This window comes from Polypterus senegalus, chromosome 10 (assembly GCF_016835505.1).
Source record: "Polypterus senegalus isolate Bchr_013 chromosome 10, ASM1683550v1, whole genome shotgun sequence".
Classification (NCBI taxonomy): domain Eukaryota; kingdom Metazoa; phylum Chordata; class Cladistia; order Polypteriformes; family Polypteridae; genus Polypterus; species Polypterus senegalus.
Genome location: NC_053163.1, coordinates 24,322,618 through 24,347,347, shown reverse-complemented (window position 1 = coordinate 24,347,347; position 24,730 = coordinate 24,322,618). Strand labels below are relative to the sequence as shown.

At 40.0% G+C, this 24,730-nt stretch overlaps 1 protein-coding gene across 2 annotated transcripts in view; it reads left to right on the top strand.

The window, feature by feature from the left end:
• LOC120536964 (voltage-dependent T-type calcium channel subunit alpha-1I-like) overlaps positions 1-24,730 on the top strand; it is an 808,892-nt gene that overhangs the window by 659,760 nt on the left and 124,402 nt on the right. For both annotated transcript variants that reach the window (XM_039765546.1, XM_039765545.1), the window contains exons 17-23: positions 6,313-6,798; positions 7,132-7,232; positions 10,104-10,227; positions 10,576-10,644; positions 10,874-11,058; positions 19,970-20,096; positions 20,630-20,755. In XM_039765546.1, the coding sequence (XP_039621480.1) occupies positions 6,313-6,798; positions 7,132-7,232; positions 10,104-10,227; positions 10,576-10,644; positions 10,874-11,058; positions 19,970-20,096; positions 20,630-20,755 (1,218 nt within the window). The remainder of the gene's footprint in view (positions 1-6,312; positions 6,799-7,131; positions 7,233-10,103; positions 10,228-10,575; positions 10,645-10,873; positions 11,059-19,969; positions 20,097-20,629; positions 20,756-24,730) is intronic.

The following is a 24,730-nucleotide window of genomic DNA, read 5'->3' as shown; positions in this document are numbered from 1 at the left end:
GATAAGTTCTGCTGCTGTTTTCCCCAAAAGGAAACAGAACTTGATGCAAACACGTTATTCTTTCAAGTCTGGTATATTTAAGTCTTATACTGTATATATTGTCACACACATGTGCATGGAAGGCAGCTAAAGGGCTTGAGTGAGGGCAATTCCTAATCAGACCAGGATGTGGCAGAGTGCACTGACTCTTTTCCTCCCTTTCCTACAGACCATTCACAATAGATTCCACCTAGCTCTCTTCCAGGTCCGAGCCTATGGAAGAAGAGCTTGCCGGCTCCGGCCCCTTTGATGTCACATCTGGGCTCGAGCCTATGGCTGAAGACCCTTATGAGCCCGACCCCTTTGATCTCACTTCCTGTCTTCCCCTTTAAAAACCTCTACCTTTTCCCTATTCCCTCTGGTCTGTTTTGGACTTGGTTTTGTGCATATCAGTGCTGTGTAACACATTTTTTTATGATTTTGCAGCCAGGTTACCAATTATAAAGGTGGCAACCCCAAACCTATGACTTGTGGTCAAGTTTGTGACAATATATTGTAAATTAAACACAAAGACAACGTCAAAGGTTTGGGGGATCCCCTCGTATACTCTAGATGTCAGGCAATCGAAATATGTCTTTACAGACTAGAGTCCAAAACAGTACTGAGTATAACAAAGAGAAAGCGTTATATATGGTCAGCGGAAGGAAATGATGTCATGAGTATGTGGCATTCAGGAATGGGAAGTGACATCGGGAGGAGGCGGGATCTGGTGGACCGAAACCGGAATTGATGTTGTCTGGGGACTGGAAGTGATGGTTTTATATATAATATCCTGCTTTAAATCGGGCTTATTTTAAAACCTACATATATATGTTTGGTATCATTCTTTCCATAATTTACTGAACTTTAATGTGATGTTTTAGATTTTCAGATTCTTATTCTGTTTTTAATTTATAAACTAAACAATATCAAGAATTCACGTCCTGTGAGACGAGACTTTATGCCAAGAGATTTAACCACTCCCGGGGCTGGAAATAAAAGACAAAAAGTAGATGACAAAGACAGCTACTATACAGGCTTTTACATGTTCGAAATGCCATGCGAGATGAAGGTCACACGGCATGGCAGCAGCAGCAAGCCAGCAGCAAAGAGGAGGTAAATAAAACCATATTTGTTTCCCATTGTGACACCGTTTAAGAGGGGGTTACGGAGGAGCAACCGCATCTCCTTGGGTGCATTCAGCCCCCCTCTTCACAATGTGAGCGGCAGAGATGCAAAGTGGCTGGCGCGTAGCACAGGCCAGTGTGGTTGGCGAGCAAGCGAGCAGGTGGCGAACCCCCTAGTATATATATATATATATATATATATATATATATATATATATATATACAGTGGAACCTCTAGATACGATCACCTCTGTATACGAAAAATTCAAGATAAGAGGAAAGTATGAGCGAAAAATTTGGATCTAAATATGAGCATTGGCTCCGTAACGAGCCATGAGCCAGGCTGTGGGTATGTGTGACGCGTTTCCCGATCCGCCTCGACTCGGGGATTTACCCAAGCTGACGCTGCCAGCCCATCAGCTCACTCAGTGTTCCTTGTTCTCCCGTAGCGTGAGGATCTACACGTTTGTGCGCTTGTGATTTCATTGTTTCGCTGTAGCAGTTTGCTGTATAAGCGTATCCAAAAATATCGCGGACATGCAGACAGGGAATAGGAGACTATTGCCCTAAAGAGGAGAGAGAGGCGCGCGCGCGCGAGCGAGCAAGATAAGGAGAGAGAGAGGCGCGAGCAAGAGAGATAAGGAGAAAGAGAGAGAGACGCATGCGCGAGCGAGCGAAAGAGATAAGGAGAGAGATGCGCACGAGAGAGAAGAACCATCAGCTCAGTTATGCTCACATGACGCTCAGCAGACAAAGTGTATCCATACTACTTGTATTGCAAGACATTTCTCGTTTTATCAAGTCAAAATTAATTAAAAAATTTAGCTCATCTTGCAAAACACTCGTAAACCAAGTTACTTGCAAACTGAGGTTCCACTTGTATATATTATTTATCAGTGTTATTTGTTAGGAAAATTGATTTTTATGTTGATATTTTTGGGGGTGTGGAATGGATTAACTGGATTTACATTATTTTCTATGGGGAAGTTTGTTCTAGATACTAGAAATTCGCTATACAAGCTCAGTGCTGGAACGAATTAAACTTGTATCTCGAGGTTCCACTGTATATATATATATATATATATATATATATATATATATATATATATATATATATATATGTGTGTGTGTGTGTGTATGTGATGGACAGTCAATGAAAGCTACTATCAAACTATTAATTAGGATAAGATGGAGAGAAAAGACGCACTATACAGAATCTTTATAAAGTCCTTATGTAGTTTTAAATAATTATAACTTCAGTTCTGTACATGATAAAATTAATCTTTAATAAAAAAATCTGCATTCCTACGATTGTTCATTTTCAACATGTCCACCATCATTTCATACACAAACTGAGTTACGTTTCTGAAATTCCACAAATACATTTTGCAGTTAATTTTCAGCAGTGCCCTTATTCAAATTAGTTGTCCTAGTCTGGCATTCATTGAACGAATGTGCTTTAGTTGTGTGGCTCATCTTCCTTGTAATGATTTCTAAATGTTCTTTGGACCACAATGAGCGATTTTAACTTGGCTATCCTCAGGATATGACTGAGTTACGGGTCAATTATAAATGTGAAAACAGATACAGAGTAATGAACAGTGTAATAATTCCAAATTAATAATCTATTACAAACGTTTTATTTTAATTTAGATAGTGTAAATGAATCCTGCTTCACAATGTTCTTTACAGATTGATTATATTATGTACACTACTGTAATTATTATAAATTAAAACCGGACAAGGACTTTTTAATGACCTGCATAAAATATACAGAGAGACAGAGTAAGGCACTATATAATAGATAATTAAATAAGAAACAATAAAAAGAGATGTAGGGGTCACTAAAAGAGAGGCACTATGAAAACCGATATTTATTCCATTAACCAACCTGTTCTGCACCATTTCCCATCCCTGTATTTACTGAACTCGTGTTTTATTATCTTAAGCCGTGAGTCAAAAATGATTTTTAGTTATAGCAGCACCGTGAAACTAATCCTGACATGTGCTTCATCAGTAAAACAATTCTGCTAACTAAAATGATTCTTAAAATTGCCAAGTACATTCCTGAAATTAAAAAACAAAAACATCTTTGCTTACTGAATATCCAGTGTTACTGCAGGCTGCTCATCTTCGCATAGCTCATCAACACATTTGAAATGTAATCTGAAGGCTTTTATTCATAGTAACAAACAACCAAGAGGGATCTGTCTGGAGCTCAAATGAAGAGCATATTGTGACACAGCGACTGGCTGTTCATTTGTCTTTAGCTGATGGTTTTATGATAAAGTTGTTTTGAGTTTGTTTTATTACTTTAGAATCATTAGGGTTTCAATTATTCTGGATGGCAATGAACAAGCTGTCCCTAATTTTCTTAGGCCTCACTGTGATATTTCTGCATCAAATGTCACAATTTATTTTATGCCAAAACACACATTCAGACACAGACACACACGTACTCTACATTCTCAAGTCCATCTTATCCACTACAGAGCTACAATGGGAGGTGGACAGCTGGAGCCTTTCCGTTTACCACTGGGCCTAATTCAGGGTTTGATGCCAGTCCATCACATGGCCCACTCACACACACAAAGAGCCAATTTAGAATGGGAGATTCACACTTATGGTAGCTGGGATAGACTCCAACAGACCCCCGCAACCCTGTTCAGGACTAAGCAGGTTAACAAATGACTAACTGACTTGATTAACACAAAATTATTTTATCAGCATCCTTTAATGCAGTGGATCTCAAAGGATTTTGGACTGGGGGCCACCCTTTCAAAGATGTGGATGACCACCTATGGCTAACAGCTACTCATTCCCATAAATCCCTTATTACAGTCATCAAACTTTTTCTTCTCTACAGGTACTCTATAATCACTAACACTAAAAACGTGGGGTGCAAAGAAGAAGAGTCGGTACACAAACTCAGATAGCGAGTTAGTAGGCCTGAACATGACTGTTTATTAGAAAGACCCTCCTTCAGTTAAGGGCTTGTACTACTCCCACCGATATGGCTTTTGAGGATGCCCTAAGAAAGGCAACACAAACTCAGCACAAACTTGCACAGCTCCTCGGCCTCTTTCTGTGTTGTAAGCTAATTCTTGTACTGCTACTCTTTGAGCTACCTTGTTGACTCCTTTTTGTTGGTTTTACTCACAGGTCTTCTCTTCTCAGGGCTGGGTGGCATACATTGTGCCAGTCTGAATCTCTAGCCTACGATGTGCTTGACACTACCCACCTGGAAGGAAAATTCTTCATTACAAGACTAACATTCAAACCTTGCTGGGTTTGCATTCTATCATCCCTCACTAGGAGTCCATCTGGTAAAGTCTTGGCTGAGTGTCAGGAAGTAGCTGTGCCTGTGCCCACTCAGAGCAAGTCTCTTCTTTCTGGAGTAGCCAGTGATTGTCACTCCCATCATGACTCTGGTATCCACCAAGCTACTCTATGAGCTACTTTGCCCATTCCTTTACAGTCTTGGCTTCTCAAATGGTTTCTCCACTCAGGGCTGGGTGGCATATATTGTGCCAGTTCGAACATCCAGCTTACCAGGTGCTTGACACTGCCCACATGGAAGGAAAGTCTGCATTACAAGTCTAACATTCAAATCTTGCTGGGTTTATGTTCCATCATCACTTCTTGGAGTACCAGGAGTTCTGGATGGGACAGTCTTGGCTGAGTGTAAGGAAGTATCTGTGCCTGTGCCCACTCAGAGCAAGAGTCTCTTCTTTCTGTAGCAACCAGTGATCGTCACTCCAATCATAACCCCGATACCCATCAATCCACTCTATAAGCTACCTTGCCGGCTCCTTTTTGATCTTGACGTCACCACTGGTGTTTCCTCTCAGGGCCTTGTGGCATACGTCATGCTTGTTTGAACCTCTAGCTTACCTGATGCTTAAAGAAGAGCCTCTTCTTTCTGGAGCAACCAGTGATCATCACTCCCATCATAACCCTGGTCCCCACCAAGCTCCTCTATGAACTACCTTCTTTCGTTCGTTTTACTCACATGTCTTGGCCTCTCACCTGCTGTCTCCACTCAGGGCTGGATGGCATACATTGTGCCTATTTGAAACTCTTGCCAGGTGCTTGACAATGCCCATCTGGAAGGAAATTCTAGATTACCAGGCTAACATTCAAACCTTGGTGTGTTTACATTCCAAAGTCCCAGATTTCATCCAATGATCCATCCATCCATTATCCAACCTGCTATATCCTAAGTACAGGATCACGGGGTCTGCTTAAGCCAATCCCAGCCAACACAGGGTGCAAGGCAAGAAACAAACCCTGGGCAGGGCACCAGCCCACCACAGGGTACGCACACATACACTAGGGACAATTTAGGATCGCCAAAGCATGTCTTTGGACTGTGGGAGAAAACCAGAGTACCCAGAGGAAACCCATGCAGACATAGGGACAATATGTAAACTCTACGCAGGGTGGACCCGTGTAGCGAACCCGGGTCTCCTAACTGTGAGGCAGCAGCGCTACCCACTGCACCACCATGCCGCCTTCATCCAATGATCCAAAGGCACACAGACAATACATGAGAATGAATACATTAGATTAATAGGTGAGAATACATGAGAATGAGAGCGTTCACATGGAATTTAGGGATCGCTATGTCTAAGGTTGGTTCTTGTGGTGCACACCAAGGTTGATTTATAAAAAAACAGAGTCCCGTGTCATGAAAGAGTTAGGTTGGATGGGAGAGAGACAGCATGAGCTTGAATAAACTGTGAAACAGAGAGATCATCACAACCATACAGGATCAGAGCATGGCGGAGAAGAGTGTAGAAGTTAAAGATGCTGTCATCTGCAAGAATCTCAAAATGGAAATTCTGTGGTCAGTGACTTGGAGCCTTTTCATGTGGACTTATTAACAAGAAAGTCCTTCTAAGGAAGATGTCTAAGCCAGCCCAAGTAACACCTGCAATATACTGACAGTCCACACTTTGAGAACCACTGCTTTCAAGCTCATATACTGAAAGCAAGCATTATATATAATTTCAGACTCTAGGTCGTTGCTCATGTAACTGTGGTTCTTCATTACAAGCTGCACATTGCCATATTAGTGGTCCGACCTGAATTCTGTTACTTTGATTATTTTGACTTCTTATGAACTTAAGTAAATTTCTTCATATTAACTGTGTTTTCCTTCCAGTGCAGTGGTCGCAGTTCTCACTATCAACACTGGGGGCACCACCCTTCCACATTGTCTTCTACTTGGAGTACTAGGAGGTCCAGCTGGAACAGTCTTGGCCGAGTGTCGGGATCAATCCGTGCCCGTGTCCACTCAGAGCAAGAGTCGCTTCTTTCTGGAACAACCAGTGATCGTCACTCCCATCATAACCCCGGTCACCACCAAGCTTCAGTGGTGCCCCGCCGAGTGTCCAACCCCTGCCCACACAGAGATCGGCGGGCCCTGTCTCTTGAGCTACCTGAACTCCTGCAAGTACCCAGGATGGGGGCACCCACCACTGCAATGGCCCGCAAGAAGAGCTGCTCGGGTGGGGCCGGCCTCAGTGGTCCAAGCGCACACCAAGACTGCAATGGGAAAACTCCTCCACCGACCCAACTGCTGGGAGAGGTTTTCCCTCAGCTTAACACACGCAAGGAGCGAGAGGAATACGAGGAGGAGATTGACTATGTGAGTTGGTCCTAAAAGCTTTGTTCAGGCATTGCAGTAAGGGCGATCATCTTGACCATTTGTCATTTTATGTACTGTATGCGCTTGTCTACTTGAGAGAGCATTCATTTGAAAAGCTAGCCATTGTTTCAGAACATTGTGTAATGGCAGAAAAATGCAAATTGGTCAAAGTGATCTGAATTCTAATGAAACTGAGGAGCAGGACTGATAATTAACCCATTATTCATGTAAATGGGAGTTCACTGGCTTGACTTCGTTAAAATGGCTGACGTTGCGTGTGTTGTGATAAAAATACGCTTTCTAATTTATTTATGTGGTGTTCATTCTTTACAGAGTCTTTGTTTTCGTATTCAGAAGATGATGGAAGTGTATAAGCCCGACTGGTGTGAGGCCCGGGATGACTGGTCCGTGTATCTCTTCTCACCTCAGAATCGGTCAGTGAGGGTTGGCTGTGACAGTCACTATTCCATTCACAAAACCAGTTAGATATTTGCAGTACAATGGCAATTAGTCTTTGTCCAAATTGTGGTCACCTGTTCTCTCCATAAAATTGGTCAATTCCACTCAAAATAGAATAGAAAGCCTTTATTGTCATTGTAAAAAAATTACAACTAAATTACAATGGAATTTTGAGAACAATAAAAAGCCACCAATAGCTTTTTAAAAAATTTTCCAAAATATGACACTTTGAGGCCACCTGGTCACTTCAGTGGTCCAGGCAGATGACGTGACATTTGTATAGTGAGGTTCATTGATCATTCATCTTCTATATATTAAGCTGAGTATCCCTGAGTGGAATTGGTTAATTCTGGTCTTGGCGTCTGTATTACCAAATTATGGCTCTCCAAAGCCACCTGGTCACTCATTCAGTCAGATGGCAGGGCATTTCCAAAATGAAGGTTGGTCAATTCTATATAAAATATTATGATGGATGTAAAATGGATCAGTTCTGCTCTTGTTACAGCATCACTGCAAACGTGTTTGAGGCCACCTGGTCACTCCTGTGGTTCAGTTACTTATATAATGAAGATTGGTGGATGTCTATGAATGAAAGTGGTCAGTATTGCTTTTGGCCATGTATGAGACTCTAAGCCCACTTCTGTGGTCCAAGCAGGTGACAGGGTATTTATAAAATGAGGATAGGTCACTTATGTTCCACATATTAAGCTAAGTGTTCCATAGTGCAAGTGCTGGTCTTGGCTCTTGTATTACACAGTATGTCTCTCTAAAGCTGTCTGATGACTCCTGTTATTCAGTCAGATGGCAAGGCACTTCCAAAATGAAGGCCGGGCAATTCAATTTACAATATTATTGGTGGATGTCTATGAATGGCGGCGCGGTGGCGCAGTGGTAGCGCTGCTGCCTCGCAGTTAGGAGACCCGGGTTCGCTTCCCGGGTCCTCCCTGCGTGGAGTTTGCATGTTCTCCCGTGTCTGCGTGGGTTTCCTCCGGGCGCTCCGGTTTCCTCCCACAATCCAAAGACATGCAGGTTAGGTGGATTGGCGATTCCAAATTGGCCCTAGTGTGTGCTTGGTGTGTGGGTGTGTTTGTGTGTGTCCTGCGGTGGGTTGGCACCCTGCCCAGGATTGGTTCCTGCCTTGTGCCCTGTGTTGGCTGGGATTGGCTCCAGCAGACCCCCGTGACCCTATTCGGATTCAGCGGGTTAGACAATGGATGGATGGATGGATGTCTATGAATGTAAGTTGTCAGTATTGCTTTTGGCCATGTATGACTCTCTTAAGGCTACTTTTGTGGTCCAAGCAGATGAGGTTAGGTCATTCATTTTGTACATATTATGCTAAGTGTCCCTAAGTGGAAGTGCTGGTCTTAGCACTTGTATTACACAGTATGGCTCTCCAAAGACACCTGGCCATCCCATTGATTCAGTCAGATGATAGGGCACTTCAAAAATGAGGGTTGGTCAATTCTATATTTTTCATTGGAAACAGTGAAGGCGGGAGTACTAGTAAACTGGTCGTGTCTGAGAGTATCACGTGACTGGGAAAATTGCACTGCAAACAAAAGTGACTATGTACAAAATTGATGTAATTTGTTTTTGAAATTATTAATAAATAAAGTTTAAAAAAAGTGTGGAAACGTTTTGAACGTCTCTCGTATTTAAAATACTATTGGTGGATGTCTATGAATGCAAGTGGTCAGTATTGCTTTTGGCCATGTACAGTATGAGACTCTGAGGCCACTTCAGTAGTCCAGGTAGATGGGGTGGTATTTGTAAAGTGAAGTTAGATCATTCATCTTCTATATATTAAGCTGAGTGGAACTGGTCAGTTCTGGTCTTGGCATTTGTATTACCATGGTAAGGCTCTCCAAAGCCATCCGGTCACTCATATCATTCGGTCAGATGGTAGGGGACTTCCAAAATGAAGGTTGGTCAATTCTATTTAAAACATTAGGATGGATGTTTGGCATTAAATGGGTCAATTCTTGGTAATTACAGCAGCACTGCACAAGTCTCTGATGCCACCTGGTCTCCCTTGGTCGTCACAATTCCAGATATTATTTTAAGTGTAAAACTGATCATTTTTGCTCTTGGCATTAGGAGAATGATGTCATAGCTCTCCATGACCACCCGGAATTCCCATGCCATAGTTAAGTGGCTAGTTGCATCTGAAATGAATCAGAGTCCCTTTTTTCAGATATTAGAGAGGTTGTCTCTGGGTACGTTGGCATAAACATTAGGAGGTTTTTCTTCACACAGAGAACTTTAGCCACATGGAATATGCTACCAAATAGTGTGATAGCGGGTTTGAAAATGGATGGATGGATAGTGTGATAGACAGTAGGACATTAGGGACCTTCAAAACTTGACGATGTTATTTTAGAGAAATTAGGTGGGCATGATTGGTGAACCAAACGGCCTGTTTTCGTCCAGATTGTTCTGATGTTCTAGTATTGGATGCGCCAGAGATAAGACCCCATTGTATGGACAGGAGGATCCATGAATCTCTTCCACTTGCTAATCTCTAATGCATAAAGCCAACCTGAGGCACACCACCATTTTCTTCCAGTCTGTCAATATATTTTCTTTCAACAATGTAGGTTGCAAAACTGTTTTTATTTCATTCATTATCATCAGCTTTTATTTAGTAACCTTGCTTGTTTGTACATTCTTTTCACCATCCGAAGGTGGTCCCATCACGTGTGGCAGATATTTAGAGCAGCAGACTGAATAGTCCTCATAGGAACAACACCAGGCCCATGTGCCCATGCCAGGCTATCGGTCCTTAGTTGGATCTGTTTGACTGTCACACACTAACACTCCTGTGTTTTCCTTCATGCTTACAGTTTCCGCGTGCTCTGCCAGACTGTGATCGCCCACAAGCTCTTTGACTACGTCGTGCTGGCGTTCATCTTCCTCAACTGCATCACGGTGGCACTTGAGAGACCCGAAATTGATCAGCGGAGTCTGGTAAGCTGTTTCTTAATGTGCCATGTCACTTCTGGCTGCTGCACTTTTGTTCAATGCAGGCAACTGGCATCATATAAGCGGCCCCACGACTCTTGTGCCGTTTACTTGATAAGTGCCAGTGATTACTTCATAATCCATGCCTTGCAGGATTAGTGTCAACGCCCCTACTGTAAAGTGGTTTTCAGAATGACCAGATCATCCCTGCTATCCCCTGGGTGGTGTGACTGCTCTGCCGCAGTGGCTGCCCTTCTTTGCGCTACGCCAGCACACTCTTGTTTTAATAAAAACTGTAGAGCTGACTCTTTCTTCTTCTTTTTTTTTTTTTTCTGGCTGCGGTTTGCTTGACAGGAGAGGCTGTTCCTCACCATCTCGAACTACATTTTCACTGCGATCTTTGTGGCTGAAATGACTCTCAAGGTATGCTGGCTTCTTAATTATACATTCTCCTTTTTTTGTACAGCTTGTTCCGTGCTGTGCTCGCTGGGATTCGGTGAAAAGAGGTCAAAGTGACAAATGCGGTTAGCTTCCCGTATGCATGATCTTGTTTATTAGCTGAGGGTTTGCGCCTGATTAAACTGACTACCACCTCGGCAATCCCAGGAACCCTCTGCTTGATTTCTAATCAGCTTGCATTTCTTTTGCTCAGGTGGTGTCCATGGGATTGTATTTTGGAGAGCAAGCCTACCTGCGCAGTAGCTGGAATATTTTGGATGGCTTCCTTGTCTTTGTCTCCTTGATTGACATTGTGGTTTCCATGGCGTCAGCGGGAGGAGCCAAAATACTTGGGGTTCTGCGAGTCCTGAGGCTGTTAAGAACACTGCGACCACTAAGGTCAGAACGATGATGTGCATCTGGTGTGATGTGACCTGTTCTCTGAAGGTCACTGCTTGGCCAACTGAAACCTCAAAATATCCTGTTAACTGGGTTTTCCCTCTGTGTGGATGGATCTTGTGCCATTTTAAGAGGCTATTCCCTAAATTTTGCCCAATGTTGGGATAGGCTTCAGCTCTCACAACCCTGAATTGAGTGAAATGAGGCTGTGAATATCATTTAATGTTAGCCATAATTAATATAAGTTACTTTAATGTACCAGCAGAGAACATTCAGAATTCACCTCTCTGTTAGGTTAGGTTGGGTAGACTTTCTTATTCCAGATGGAAGTTTATTTGCAGCAGGGTAGTTCAAAAACATAAGGTATTGTTACACAGATTCAAGAAAATAAACCAAGACACAATAAGATCAGTGCAAAGAATAATTACCTTAAACAGCACATAAAATAGGATGGCATGGTGGCACAGTAGTCGAGAGGAGACCAGGGTTTATATCCCGGGTCCTCCCTGCATGGAGATTTGATGTTCTCTTTGTGTCTGTGTGGTGTCCTCCTACATGCAGGTGACACTAAATTGGCCTTAGTGTGTTCTTGGTGTGTGTGTATGTTAGTCCTATGATGGACTGGCACCCTGTCAAGGGTTCTTTCCCACCTTGCACTTTATACTCCAGCCATCCCACAACCCTGGTCTGATTGAGCGGCTTAGAAAATGGCGTGATAAGAAATGCACAAAATAATAATTTAGAATTTACCAGCGTCCCAAGTCACTAAATTCAAAATGCTTGCAGCTCTGGGAATAAAAGTTCTTACATCTATTGCTCTTTACCCTCTACAACCAAAATCTGCGGCCTGATGACAACAACTGAAATTTAGGAAAAAAAGGATGGCTACTGTTTGAGAGAATCGAGTCGTTTGTGATACAGCGCATTGACAGAGTGCTGCTGCAACTCATAAGTTTTACAGTGTTGTTTATGGTTTATATTCTTAATGTTGCCAATCCAATATATAAAAGCAAATGTAACAACAGATTCAGTGACTGAGTTATAAAAAAGTGTCATTGTAGTTTTCTCCACTTGAAAGTTTGAGTTTCCTAAGAAAAAATAGTCATTACTGTCCTGTTACAAATTCATTCTGTGTTGAGATCAAAGGTGGTCCTATTATTGCTTTTAGATGTTTGTAGTCCTCTACCATGTTCACAGTGTCCCATTTTATTATTGTTGAGAGAGCAGGAAGGAGGCACCAGCATCTACAGTCATGTCCTTTGTCTTAGAGATATTAAGCTGTAAAAAGAAACAAATAAACCCTTGAACAAACTCATCAACACTAGGTCCTTATCTTGTCGGAGATTAACACTGAGTGTGTTTACATGCACAAATATAATGTAACCAGGTTAAGATGAACATCCTGGTTAAGGGCAGAAAGTTCTTTTCTTAAAAATCTGCATTTGCATGAACAAGTAGTCATATAGAGTTCTCCTTTGTTAAAATGCTCCAACGTCATTAAATTGTGGTTAAACATTATCATCAGCCATAGTGAATCTGAAAACAAGCGTGGAGCCGGTGAGAATTTCCTTGTGTTTTATAAATATTTTTAGTCAAAATGACGCTTTGTTTGTTGATTTCTGTTACCGGATTCACACAGAAAACTTTTTTCTGCTTGACTGTGTGACTGAGCCTTGCAAAGGACCGTTACATTTGCTTACACCCAGCAGTGCTGCCCGAATAATAATAACAGAGGTATTTTACACCAGGAAGATAAGTATTGTGTTAGGCAATGTGTTACTTTAAAAAGTAATTGGACTACATTACTTGTGTTACTGTTAATGTTACCCTACTGCTCTTGTGATTGTGTTGTTGAGTTTAGCACTGTAAATCCAGCTCATCAACATAAATGTAGCTATTTCGGAAATATTTAGACACATTATTTCAGCCAGGAGAAGGAATAATATGATCACTTCAACATTCGCTTCTGGAAATGTATCTTCTGGATGTTTCTTCCTGTGGCTAATGAAAGTGTGTGCAGAGCAAATACAAGCACAGGCTGACTGATTGAAACAGACCTGCACAAACTACAAAATTCTTAACAGTTATCCGGTTAAGGGTTTACATCTCTATATAATCAGGTCATTTGTTGAGAAATCTACTTCTACTAATCCGGTTTCTCAAAGGTCAACATCCTGATTCCGGTTAAAGAAATGTAAACACAGTAAATGACAGAGTCATCTGCAAATTTAAGGATACATCTGTTGATAGATAGATAGATAGATAGATAGATAGATAGATAGATAGATAGATAGATAGATAGATAGATAGACAGCTACATAGATAGATTAATTTTAGTATAGTTGGCAGGATAAGACAGATTAATTTTAGTATAGTTGGCAAGATAAATCAGATTAATTTTGGTATAGATAGATAGATAGATAGATAGATAGATAGATAGATAGATAGATAGATAGATAGATAGATAGATAGATAGATAGATAGTATAAGCAGTTAAAGATAGATTCATCTTAGTATAGTTGGCAGGATAAGACAGATTAATTTTAGTATAGTTGGCAGGATAAGATAGCTAGATAGATAGATTCGTTTTAGTGTAGTTGGCAAGATAAGTCAGATTCATTTTGGGATAGATAGATAGATAGATAGATAGATAGATAGATAGATAGATAGATAGATAGATAGATAGTATAAGCAGTTAAAGATAGATTCATCTTAGTATAGTTGGCAGGATAAGACAGATTAATTTTAGTATAGTTGGCAGGATAAGATAGCTAGCTAGATAGATTCGTTTTAGTGTAGTTGGCAAGATAAGACAGCTACATAGATAGATTAATTTTAGTATAGTTGGCAGGATAAGACAGATTAATTATAGTATAGTTGGCAAGATAAGTCAGATTCATTTTGGGATAGATAGATAGATAGATAGATAGATAGATAGATAGATAGATAGATAGATAGATAGATAGATAGATAGATAGATAGATAGATAGATAGATAGATAGATAGATAGATAGATGTTAATTTCAATTCAAAAGCCGGGGAAACAGTCAGCAAAACATAATGTATGCTCTTTAATTTTTTGCAATAAGTTATAATTTAATAGCAACATACTGAGTAACAGTATACATTTCTTTGTTTATGTATGTATGTATTTTACCTGTTTTAATAGAAGACTGCAGTCTCTGCATTTTGCCTCTCAAAGTCAGAGAAGTAAAAGAAGCCATATATTTGTAAAAATGTAAAATCTTCTAATATTCTACTAATGCAGTGTATTTAAAAAAAAAACACTATTAGGTCCTGCATACCACTGCCTTCAATTTTGCACTGCCTCGTTTTATATAACGATTTATCTCGTTCGATGATACAACTTGTAAGTTTTACATTACTTTCCTTTCTTTTATCATTGTGATACCAAAGAGAAAGTTTACTCTTGTGTACACAGCTCCCAATCCCTCAGTAAGCTGCTGTATCAAATCAAACAAATTGTCCAACCTTTTACAAAACATTAAACAAGAAAGCAACACAGTCGCTCTTTCACAACAAAAAAAGACAAGCATCACAAGCTCCCTGAGTAATAATTGACAAGACAGATTTCACAGAGAAGATTCCATGGAAGACCCTGGTATAAAGGACCCCCATTTGTGTTTCTTGACACACTTCTGCTGAATGATTCATTGGCTGAAAGTCAATCCATCCAATGCTGAGCCTGCCCTTCCAATTAACTTGTTGATTCGGTGGGCTTCTCTCAAAGTGATGTTAGCAGCCCTCCACAGTGTAGAAAATTGCACTGGCTGTCACAGAGTCGTAGAAGATGTGAAGAAGGTCACTTCCCACATTAAAAGAATGCAGTCTCCTAAGGAAGACCCTGCTCTGCCCTTTCTTCTACAGTTCCTCTGTGTTCTGAGATCAGTCCAACCTGTCATTGATGTGAAACCCCGGTAACTGTAGGAGTGGACCACCTTTATATCTCTGACTGATCATATAGAGGCTTTTTGGTGTGGTGAAAGTCAAGATTCAGTTCCTTGGTTTTGCTGATGTGCAGATGTTTCTTTTAGTCCTCAAGAAACAAACTTTTCCACCTGACTCTACTCCTCTGTCTCATCCCCTTTATCAATACACCCCATAAGGGCCGAATCACCTGCGAATTTCTTTGTGTGAAGATAATCAGATAAGGAGACAGATAGCAACCTTGAGGTGATCCAGTGGATGAGTTGAGAAAAACAACCACTAGCACTCACTCTTTGTGTTCTGTTAGTTAAAATGTCCAGCATGCACCCTACCAAGTTAGGGTCCACACAGAACTGATCTATTAGTTTGTCAACTGAAATGCAGGGTTGGATTGCATTAAAAAGATAACAAGAAATCTATCAACAGCAATCATGCAATGGTTTTTGGTGCTTCTCTTTTTAACATAATAGTCACTTCTGTCATTACAATACTTCATCTTGGCCCTTATTTAGCCATTGCTAAAAGTGTGGTTTAGTATTCCAACATTGATCTTTAGGATATAATGCAAAATAAGCCTTAGTCCCAGTTTGATTGGACCATCATCAAACTGCCCACAAACCACATCACCCTATTATTAACATGCAAGCCAAACAATTGGGCAGTTGATACCAGTAACCAATTACAGTAATTATAAAAGTCACACGCATGCTAACAATTGCAGGAGCCAAAGAATCATCTAATTGGGTGCATTTTAAACCTGGCAGGGAAGTAGACGCCTCTCAGCCAATCAGTCAGTGAGCCGATAAGTCCGTTAGTTGACATGGCAGCCTATCAATAAGCCAGTCGTTAACTAGACAAATAAAGAGTGTTAATAAGTAAGCAGATTCTAGACATGTCGATCAGTAATGAAGTGCAGCATTCTTTTCAGACAATAGGTTTTGAAAAGCATTGAAATTCAGTTAAACTGTAATTAATTCAATAATCTTATTAGTCAATTATTCATTGGATGCAATATGATCAACAGTGAGCCAAACCTCAGAAAGTCAAATCAAAAACAAAATGATGCATTAAGGTATTCAAGGAACCGGTCATTAAGTAAATAACTCCAGTAATCAATGACCCAATTTGTTTATGAAACCAATCATTTCATAAGTCACATATTCGAGCATCCAGCGTGGTACGTCATCCATATTCTATGCTCATATTTTATTTTTGCCTGTGATAAACTGGCACCCTGTGCAGGGCAGTTGTCTCCTTTGTGCCCATTGGAAGTGAGATTGGCACCACCTCACCCCTCACGTCATCTGGATTAAATGGAAAGGAGAGTGGTGTCTTATGTTAAAGTGCGTTAAATGTTAGTCAGAGCCATGGCAGTTGTTGATGCTTTTTCCAGGAATAGAAGGGGCTACAAACTTGGATGGAACGCCCACCCATCACAGGCCACCTTTAGAGTTATCAATCCACCTAAAAGGTCCTGTCACATTATGTGAATTTCCCAATGGTTTTCAGTTACAGGTTACATTTACATAGTGAGTTGGAGGCAGACATGGCACACTTCCGTGACCAGCAGTCATGTAGTCTGAAATACCTACTGACTCAGACCAACCAGTCTACAACTCGCTCCGACAAAATCAAACTTGTCATTAGTCGTAGGGGCGGCTTGTGTGTGTGTGAGATACTTAAAAGAGCCAATGAGCACTCACCTGGAAGTACAATGCATACAAGGCAGCAACAAGGAATGAGGAATGTGGGTGCTTTGGACATTGCAAATACAGAGACTTACATACCTTGACAGAATGGAAAAAAGTAAAAAAAAAAAAAAGGGCAGATATTATGTATAAACTTACTATATCTGGGAAACATTTGTACTGGAGTGGCTCTGTCTGTCAGCGTGTTATTTCCTGTCACAAAAAGGAGCGAACGTGCGATACTTTAGAAATGTGAAACTGTGCTGGAAAGTCTTCCAATTTGTCATCCCCTGCAAATTTATAGTCTAGTCTGCCATCCTCAGGAGATGCGATCAGGAACTGCAGTCGTCAAGTTTGACATCCTGTCCAACTAGAAATCAGTTAACATGTCACTGGCTTAACAAGCGCATCTTTATGTGGTAAACCAGAATATTCTGCGAACACAGGGAGTAGTAGTGCTACTGTATTAAAATACATAACTTGATTTTACTTAATAGAAAGCAAAAATCTGATTTGAATTGATGTATGAGGAAGAAAATGTAAATTCTACTGAGTTGGGATTTGAGCTGAGGCCTGTGCAACTGTGTGATGGTAGACCTGACCTCTACAGCATCGTGCCATCGTGCCACTTGTTCATTCTGTAAATCAACCATTTCAAAGGGTCAGTCAGCCTTTCAGGTTTTAATTGGTTAATATGTTAGACAATCCGAAGTACCTATCATTGCTGGGATAATAAATAAACAGCGGGAAAAACTGACTTTTGGAAATTCAATATGGCTAAATGCAACCCATGATGACAAAAAAGCTGTAATCCTGGGAGACAATTAAATTTTTCCAAATTAATTAAAGACAAAACTTTGCATGTACTTATACCTGGGGTTGATGAGATTCCATTTTGGTCAGTAGAAAACTGTCTGAAGTGGGAAGTTCCAACTTGGAATTTTCACCAGCAACACCCCATTAATGTTGGAATTTCAGCTCAGGAACTCGTGGCTGGCCTGTCAAGTCCAAGTTTGTCTGACCTCAGATCATGACGTCAAACCAAAATGGTGATGTACACCTTGAATTGCCGTGAAAGCTGTAGTATTATACTGTTTATTAGCACTTTTATCTGTTTGTGTCTCATTAAATCATCCACACACAGTACTGTCCACTTCTATCTGTGGATATGTTGCTACCGTCTTTGGATGGGCAACATAGCACCTACTGCATTGTTATCAGCTGCTATTTATTGTGATGGAGAACAACAGTTTTCCTGGACCTGTCCATGTTGGTTTTCTGAAAGTTTTACTGGAACATTGTCAGCTCAGGTGTGATGTCATTCCCAGCTGTGACAGCTGACTTCCAAGGTAGTGATGACATCCTCGCCTCATCCCCAGCACACTCCTGCTGCCTGATAGGAGTTGTAGTCCCCTCATCAGTAGTGGTTTTTGAGTTGCCTCCCTCCTATTATATCACCTCTTCCTGATACTCCATAAATCCTGTATTTTAAGTTAGACCAACATCAAGGTATGCATAAAATTTCATGAGAATCACTTCAATATTTCCATCATAAGCAAATAAACAAACAGTGAAAGAGAGGTAATAAAATTGTGATCCTGCTGATTTGATACAGCTCCCTTTTCAATTCAGTCCCTTATCCTTCTTTGTCCCAGCAGCCTTTGTTGCAACAGCCAAATCCCCCAATGGTGCACTGCGCCTGGGAATTGCAGTCCATTTTAAGTAGCACCTGTGTTATAAATTAATATATTAATTAAAGAAAGAAATGTATCCTCTACCAGGACAAGTTTATTAAAATGTTTTTGAGTCAGTAATCAGGCAGGAGAAAGCTTGTCCATCTGCATCATTTATTTATTCTTGCAGCACCATGGTGACGAGGGAGCATCAATCACAGCAGTCTGTTACAACAGGGTCAGTGAAATAAGGGCAGAGGTCTGCTTTATAAACAACTAAATTTGCATAACAGTGCTGAAATAATGCTTGTATATCACACTCTGATTGGTTTAAAGGAATTGAGTGCTTTAGCATAGAGCACAGCCAGCCGGAAATACGTTTTACTCCTTTATATCCTTATTCTGTTATGAAAACTGTATACAAGCCTACTAGACAGTCTTACTAGGTGCATGAAAGAACATTACATCAGTCAGTTTCTTGAACTATCATCCTGGAACATTCTGCTTGTTTACTTGACCATTTCAGCAGTCTTTTCATGACATTTGAAAACAAATGCTTCTATATTTCAATATGCACTGCAAACAAAAATACTACTGTTACCTCTAAATTATTGTCTGACACACTACTATTATAATGTACTCTCAATGACCATCCTACAACTTTCTTCGGTATTCTCATGTGTCTCAACCTGTCTTGGCTGCTCTTCTTCCTCTCTCAATTGTGTTCCCATAATGTCTGCTTCTCAGACTCCTGTTATTTTGAGATGTGTCACCTCCTGTCCTCTTTTTGACCAACACCAATGATAAATGGGCCCCATTACCTACTGTCAAAACATTATTTCGAATTCTTGAGATGGCTCTCAGGGTTCCTACTACTCCTTTACTCACTATCCTTGAATGTGTCCACCTCTCTTGATTGAATTTGACTAAGCAACCAAAGCTAAACTGACCAATCAGATTGGTTGGAGGGACTGGACACACACACACATACAGTACATGCACACACCTTTTATTATATAGTTGATGTGGTCAGTTATTAAGCCATTTGCAGGATGAATCAATCAGATGTTTAGTACATCATTTAATTCATTATGTAATAAGTAATCATCAAATGGTTATTAAGTCAATAATTTAATCATTTTAAAATAAATAGTTCATCAGTCAGTCAATGATGCAGACACACAATCAATGGGTTAATGAGACAATTAATAGGGTAAGAAGTAAATTGTTCATTCAATGATTCAGTCATTTTGCAATTCATCCAATATGTCAAAGCAAAAATTGTAGACTTGGGTGTCTAATCAAGAAGTCGATTAAAAATGCAACCAGATGAAACTCTTGTGGTGTGACATTCATAAGATGGCAAATGAGTCACTAAGTTCATGCTTTCAGTTTCTTATTCAGTCAATAACAAATTCAGCAAAGGTTTATCAACAAATGAATCGATCCTTTAGATAGACAACCGAGCAAGGCGAGTCAAGAACTGCAGCAGGGGTTACTCACTCATTAAGTCATTTAGTAGACCAGTGGGTTCACTTTTGGTCTCTTTGCCTATTCTGCTGTATTTCCTTCACTCCCAACTGCCCTTCCTGTCTATTTCAGGGTGATCAGCAGAGCCCCGGGCCTTAAACTGGTCGTAGAAACGCTCATCTCATCCCTCAAGCCCATTGGAAACATCGTTCTGATCTGCTGTGCGTTTTTCATCATCTTTGGCATCCTTGGAGTGCAGGTATCTCTGCCATTCTATTACAGCTCCTTAATGTTTCATGTTCTTTTTTAATTTTATTACATACCACACACATTATAACAAAATCTTTAGGTTGATCATAAGTTTAAGAACGTCTTTGTAATTTTTTGATATGTGCTTGTTCCAAAATGCAATGATTTTTCCTTTTCTTTCATGCCTTATCAGTTTCTGCAGAAATGGCTTTTGTTTCGTTCAGTGTATAAGGAATGCAACAGGCCCTGCAGGACTTTTTAAGGTGGGGGGGATCTTAAGCAGCCAACAGTTTTTTATCAACAACAATAACAAGGCAAAATGTTCCACAGAGCGCAGCGTCTGCAGGTGTCGTGCATTGAGAAGCCCTCGCACAGCAGTGTGCCATTAGGGCATTTTGGCTGCTTTCTCAGTTGGGTTACACTGCAGAAGGCATGAATTTCCCCAGCGGCTACATCACTGTGATGGGTGATAGTGCCATCTGTTAGATTTTCTAAGCTTGGTATTTTTTTTCTTTCAGTTTTTCTCTTTCTAATTCTTTGCAGCTTTTTAAAGGGAAGTTCTTCTACTGCTTGGGTCCCGATGTTAAGAACATCACCAATAGATCTGACTGCCTAGCAGCTCGATACAAATGGGTCCATCACAAATACAACTTTGATAACCTGGGGCAGGTAAGTGAACCTTACGAACGGCAAATTGTGGACAATGCCCTCAAGTCATGTATGGTGCAGGGTGAGAAGCACACAGCTGTCACTATTCAATGCCATATTGACATCTATCATAAACTCTTAGGCTAGGAAGTGCAGATCTCTTCAGTAGTCACAACAACAACAACATTTCTTTCTATAGCACGTTTTCGTACAAATGATGTAGCTGAAAGTACTTTACAAGATGAAAAAAGAAAAACAAATGTATTAGACGACTGAGAAATATGTCTGATATCAAATAAGCCTGGAATACAGATCATCTTTCTCTTGTCTGAAGTTTAATACGATCCTTGGACTGCTTTTTATTTGTCCATATCTCAGTTTTACAAGGTGGCGCAGGACAACAGGAAATTTTCAATTGACGTTCAATGCATGAATAAACACATTATAAAATACATTTAATGATGAAATGTATTGTACAGGATATGCAATTAATGATGGCAATCAATTTCATTCAATACTCATTTGAAGAAAACATCATGACGTTGTTGTCCATTTCTCCGTACACATTCTGACAGCCTGTTGTGGAAATTCTGCATTGCTAGACGTAACATGTCAAGATGAATGCCAGTGATTTCCTCTTCAATCCTCCTTTTTAGTTCAGTAATGGTTGCAGGACGTGTGCAGTACATTTGTCTTTTAAGATGTCTCCAAAGAAAAAAATCACAAACAGTGAGATCTAGGGATCTCTGAGGCCATGGAATGCCATCGTTGCGTAAAATGGCGAACCTTCCAAACAATTGTCAAATAGCTGCCATCAATTTTCAAGCAGTATGTGAAGTGGCTCCACCTGGGGACTTTTTTTTTTAAGGCTGAACCCGTTTCTTCGAAATTACATGCCCATGTTGTAATCACATGAGCAGACGGGATCACGATCATGACATCCTAACTGGTAATGATGCTGAAATTTCCTTAGTAGCAGTCACACTATCATCACTTATATAAAAGGCTTTCACAGCGAACCATTCCACTGCTCAATTATAACTAATGGCAAGGGGTTTTAAATGATTGGTCCCAAACAACTGCCAACGCCAAAGGGTCTCCAACACCTAGTTCCGGAATATCCCGTTTCCCTGCGCCATCCTGTACAAGCACATCAGCAAGAATTTTTGTCATTCTACTCAGATAAAAGATATTTTTATGATCTTAAGAATTAATATGTACAGACAATACATTTGTTAGATTGCCTTTAAGTGACATAAATTTCAAATGATCAATACCACTATATATCAATATGTGTGCTTCTAGGTTTTATGCTAGTTTTGTGACCATGCAAATTAAAATGAAGAGGCAATTTAATTGTGAGACCACCTTAAGTGTTCTAAATTTCAGATAATCAGTACCATAATATATTATATGATCTTACAAATTAATATAAAAAGAGAACACATTCTTTAGACCACCTTTAAGTGATCCAAATTGCAGATAATGAAAGCCGATAGTTTGAATGCATGCGCTATTAGGTTTTATGATAGTTTTGTGATCTTAAAAATTAATAAGGAGATAATAATTCTGTTAGACCACCTTTAAGTGATCTAAATTTCAGATAATCGGTGCAGACAGTGAGAATATGTGCACTACCAGGTTTTAAGATATTTTTACAAACTTACTACTTGATACCTAGTTGCAATACGTTTGTGAGACCACCTTTAAATGACCTGTTTGAAATTTGAAATGATCAATACCAATATATATGAGTAGGTGTGCAACCAGGCTTTCAGCTATTTTTGTGATCTTAGAAATTAATAAGAAGAAACAATACAATCATTATATCACTTTTAAGTGATCTAAATTTCAGATAATCAGTGTTGACAGTGAGAATTTGTGTGCTATTGGGTTCTAAGATATTTTTCTGATCTTAAATTAACCTGTAAACACAATACATTCATTAGACCACCATGAGGTGATCTGAATATCAGACACTACAAATGTGTCATCTTACTAACTAACATAAAGGAACCACATGTTCTTTAGACCATCTTTAAGTATATCTAAATCCTCTTTACACTGACTGTACAGGACCTTTGGCTTCTTCAGCGGCTGCTTCCATCAAATCACCCAATACTTTTGTAGCAACATGTGCTCACAGCAGCTTCGTTGCCTGATTATACACGTCACGTTAGTCCACTTCACCTTTATCTAAAGCGACTTACACAATTGGTTCCATTTCTTAGGGTTCTTAGGGTTTTCCAAATGGAGCACAGGCAGGTCAGGTGACTTGCTCATGGCCACATGGTGTCAGTAGTGAGATTTGAACCCACAACCTCAGGAGTTGTGGTCCAATGCCGTAACCTCTGTGCCACACTGCCTGCATAGAGGCAACCTGTAAGCCACACTTTCCCCAAGGTGAACATCCGAGGCACATTAGTGGCCATGCAGCAGTATCTAAATTTAAGATAATCAACGTAGATAGTGTGACTTATCTTTTAATTGACGTGGATTTTTGTGATAGGTTAAAAGAGCTTTCAGTTATCTGAATCTCAGGTGTACAGTTTCATCATTATGAGATAATTATGTAGAATATGATTGGTTTTTCAGAATTATAAGGAGCATTACTGCTCAAATGAAAATATTTTTAAACACCTTGAAATAGACAGGGCAAATTCAGATTACACTCAATAGAGTTTCTGAACGACAGCTTAGAAAAGTGCAAAATGCTACACTTGGGCAAAAAGAACATCAATTAAAACAATACGATGGGAGACACTGTACCAAAGGAAGCATCCTCGGAAATTGATTTATTTTGACAGAATAGTTTTCATCATCTAAGAAATGTGCAAAAGCGATTTAAAAAAATTGGGAATGACCACCCCTCGACTTTCTTGTATACTCAGACATAGGGATGAGTTATTCATATGGGTAAATAAAAAAAAAATGGTCATATTATTATTATATGTATAGGTATAAGATGTTATTTTTGACCATTTTCTTGTTTCCTGCTACTGTATTAATTTTCAGGCCCATTTCTGGTTAGCGGAAGTAGCCCAAAAGTTGATTGGAACGTCAGTTTTGGATGCAAAGTTTGGGTGACTTCATTCAAAGCATTCTCAAGTTGTCATGTTTACATACACACAAGCACACACACACAGACAGGCACACAGGCAGAATTCCAAAAATGGTACTTTCAGGGAGGTCTAAAACATAAAGATTCATCAAAATCTCGAGGTCGAATTTTTGAACGATTGCAATGCTTTCCCTACGCGAAAGTAAATCGGACTCAGAGAAGTCTAACATGTCGAGATTCTTCAAAATCTCGAGGCCAAAGTTTTAGACAATTACAATACTTTCCCTACATTTCGTATGCGAGAAAGTAAAAAAGACAAAGAGAACGTTAGGTTAAGTCGTTAATCTGTTAAAAATAAATTGAGTGATGTTGTGCTCAGACTATGTAATTCAATAGTGAGACCACATCTGGAGTGAGTTGTGCAGTTCTGGACATCGCGGTACACTACAGACATATCAACAATTGAAGTTGTTCAGAGAGGAGCAACCTGGCGCATCCCAGAACTTAAGGACATGTTGTACTGTGAGAGATTCAGAGAATAAAACCCATTTAGTGTCGAGCAGAGGAGACTGCATGGAAGGCCAATCTGAGTGTTGAACATTTTCAGCGACATTGATAAAACAGATGCGGCCAAATTCTTCCAACTTAATGGTGAATCACACTCTCGAGGACAACAGGGGAAATTAAGGGGATGTGCAGAAGGAAGCACTTCTTTGTTCGAAGAGTTGTTGGAATCAGTAATAAACTACTAGTTCATGTAGTTTAAGTAGAAACCTTGCCAACCTTTCAAGAGCATCTGGATTAAAAACTGGGACAGCGTAGCGATTAGCTAAACAAGTGAGCTCGATGGGCTGAATCCTTTCGTCTCTTTGGTCAGGTTTCTTATGACACAAAGTCAGAATTTCAACACTTGTACTTTAGTATCCTATTTCTTT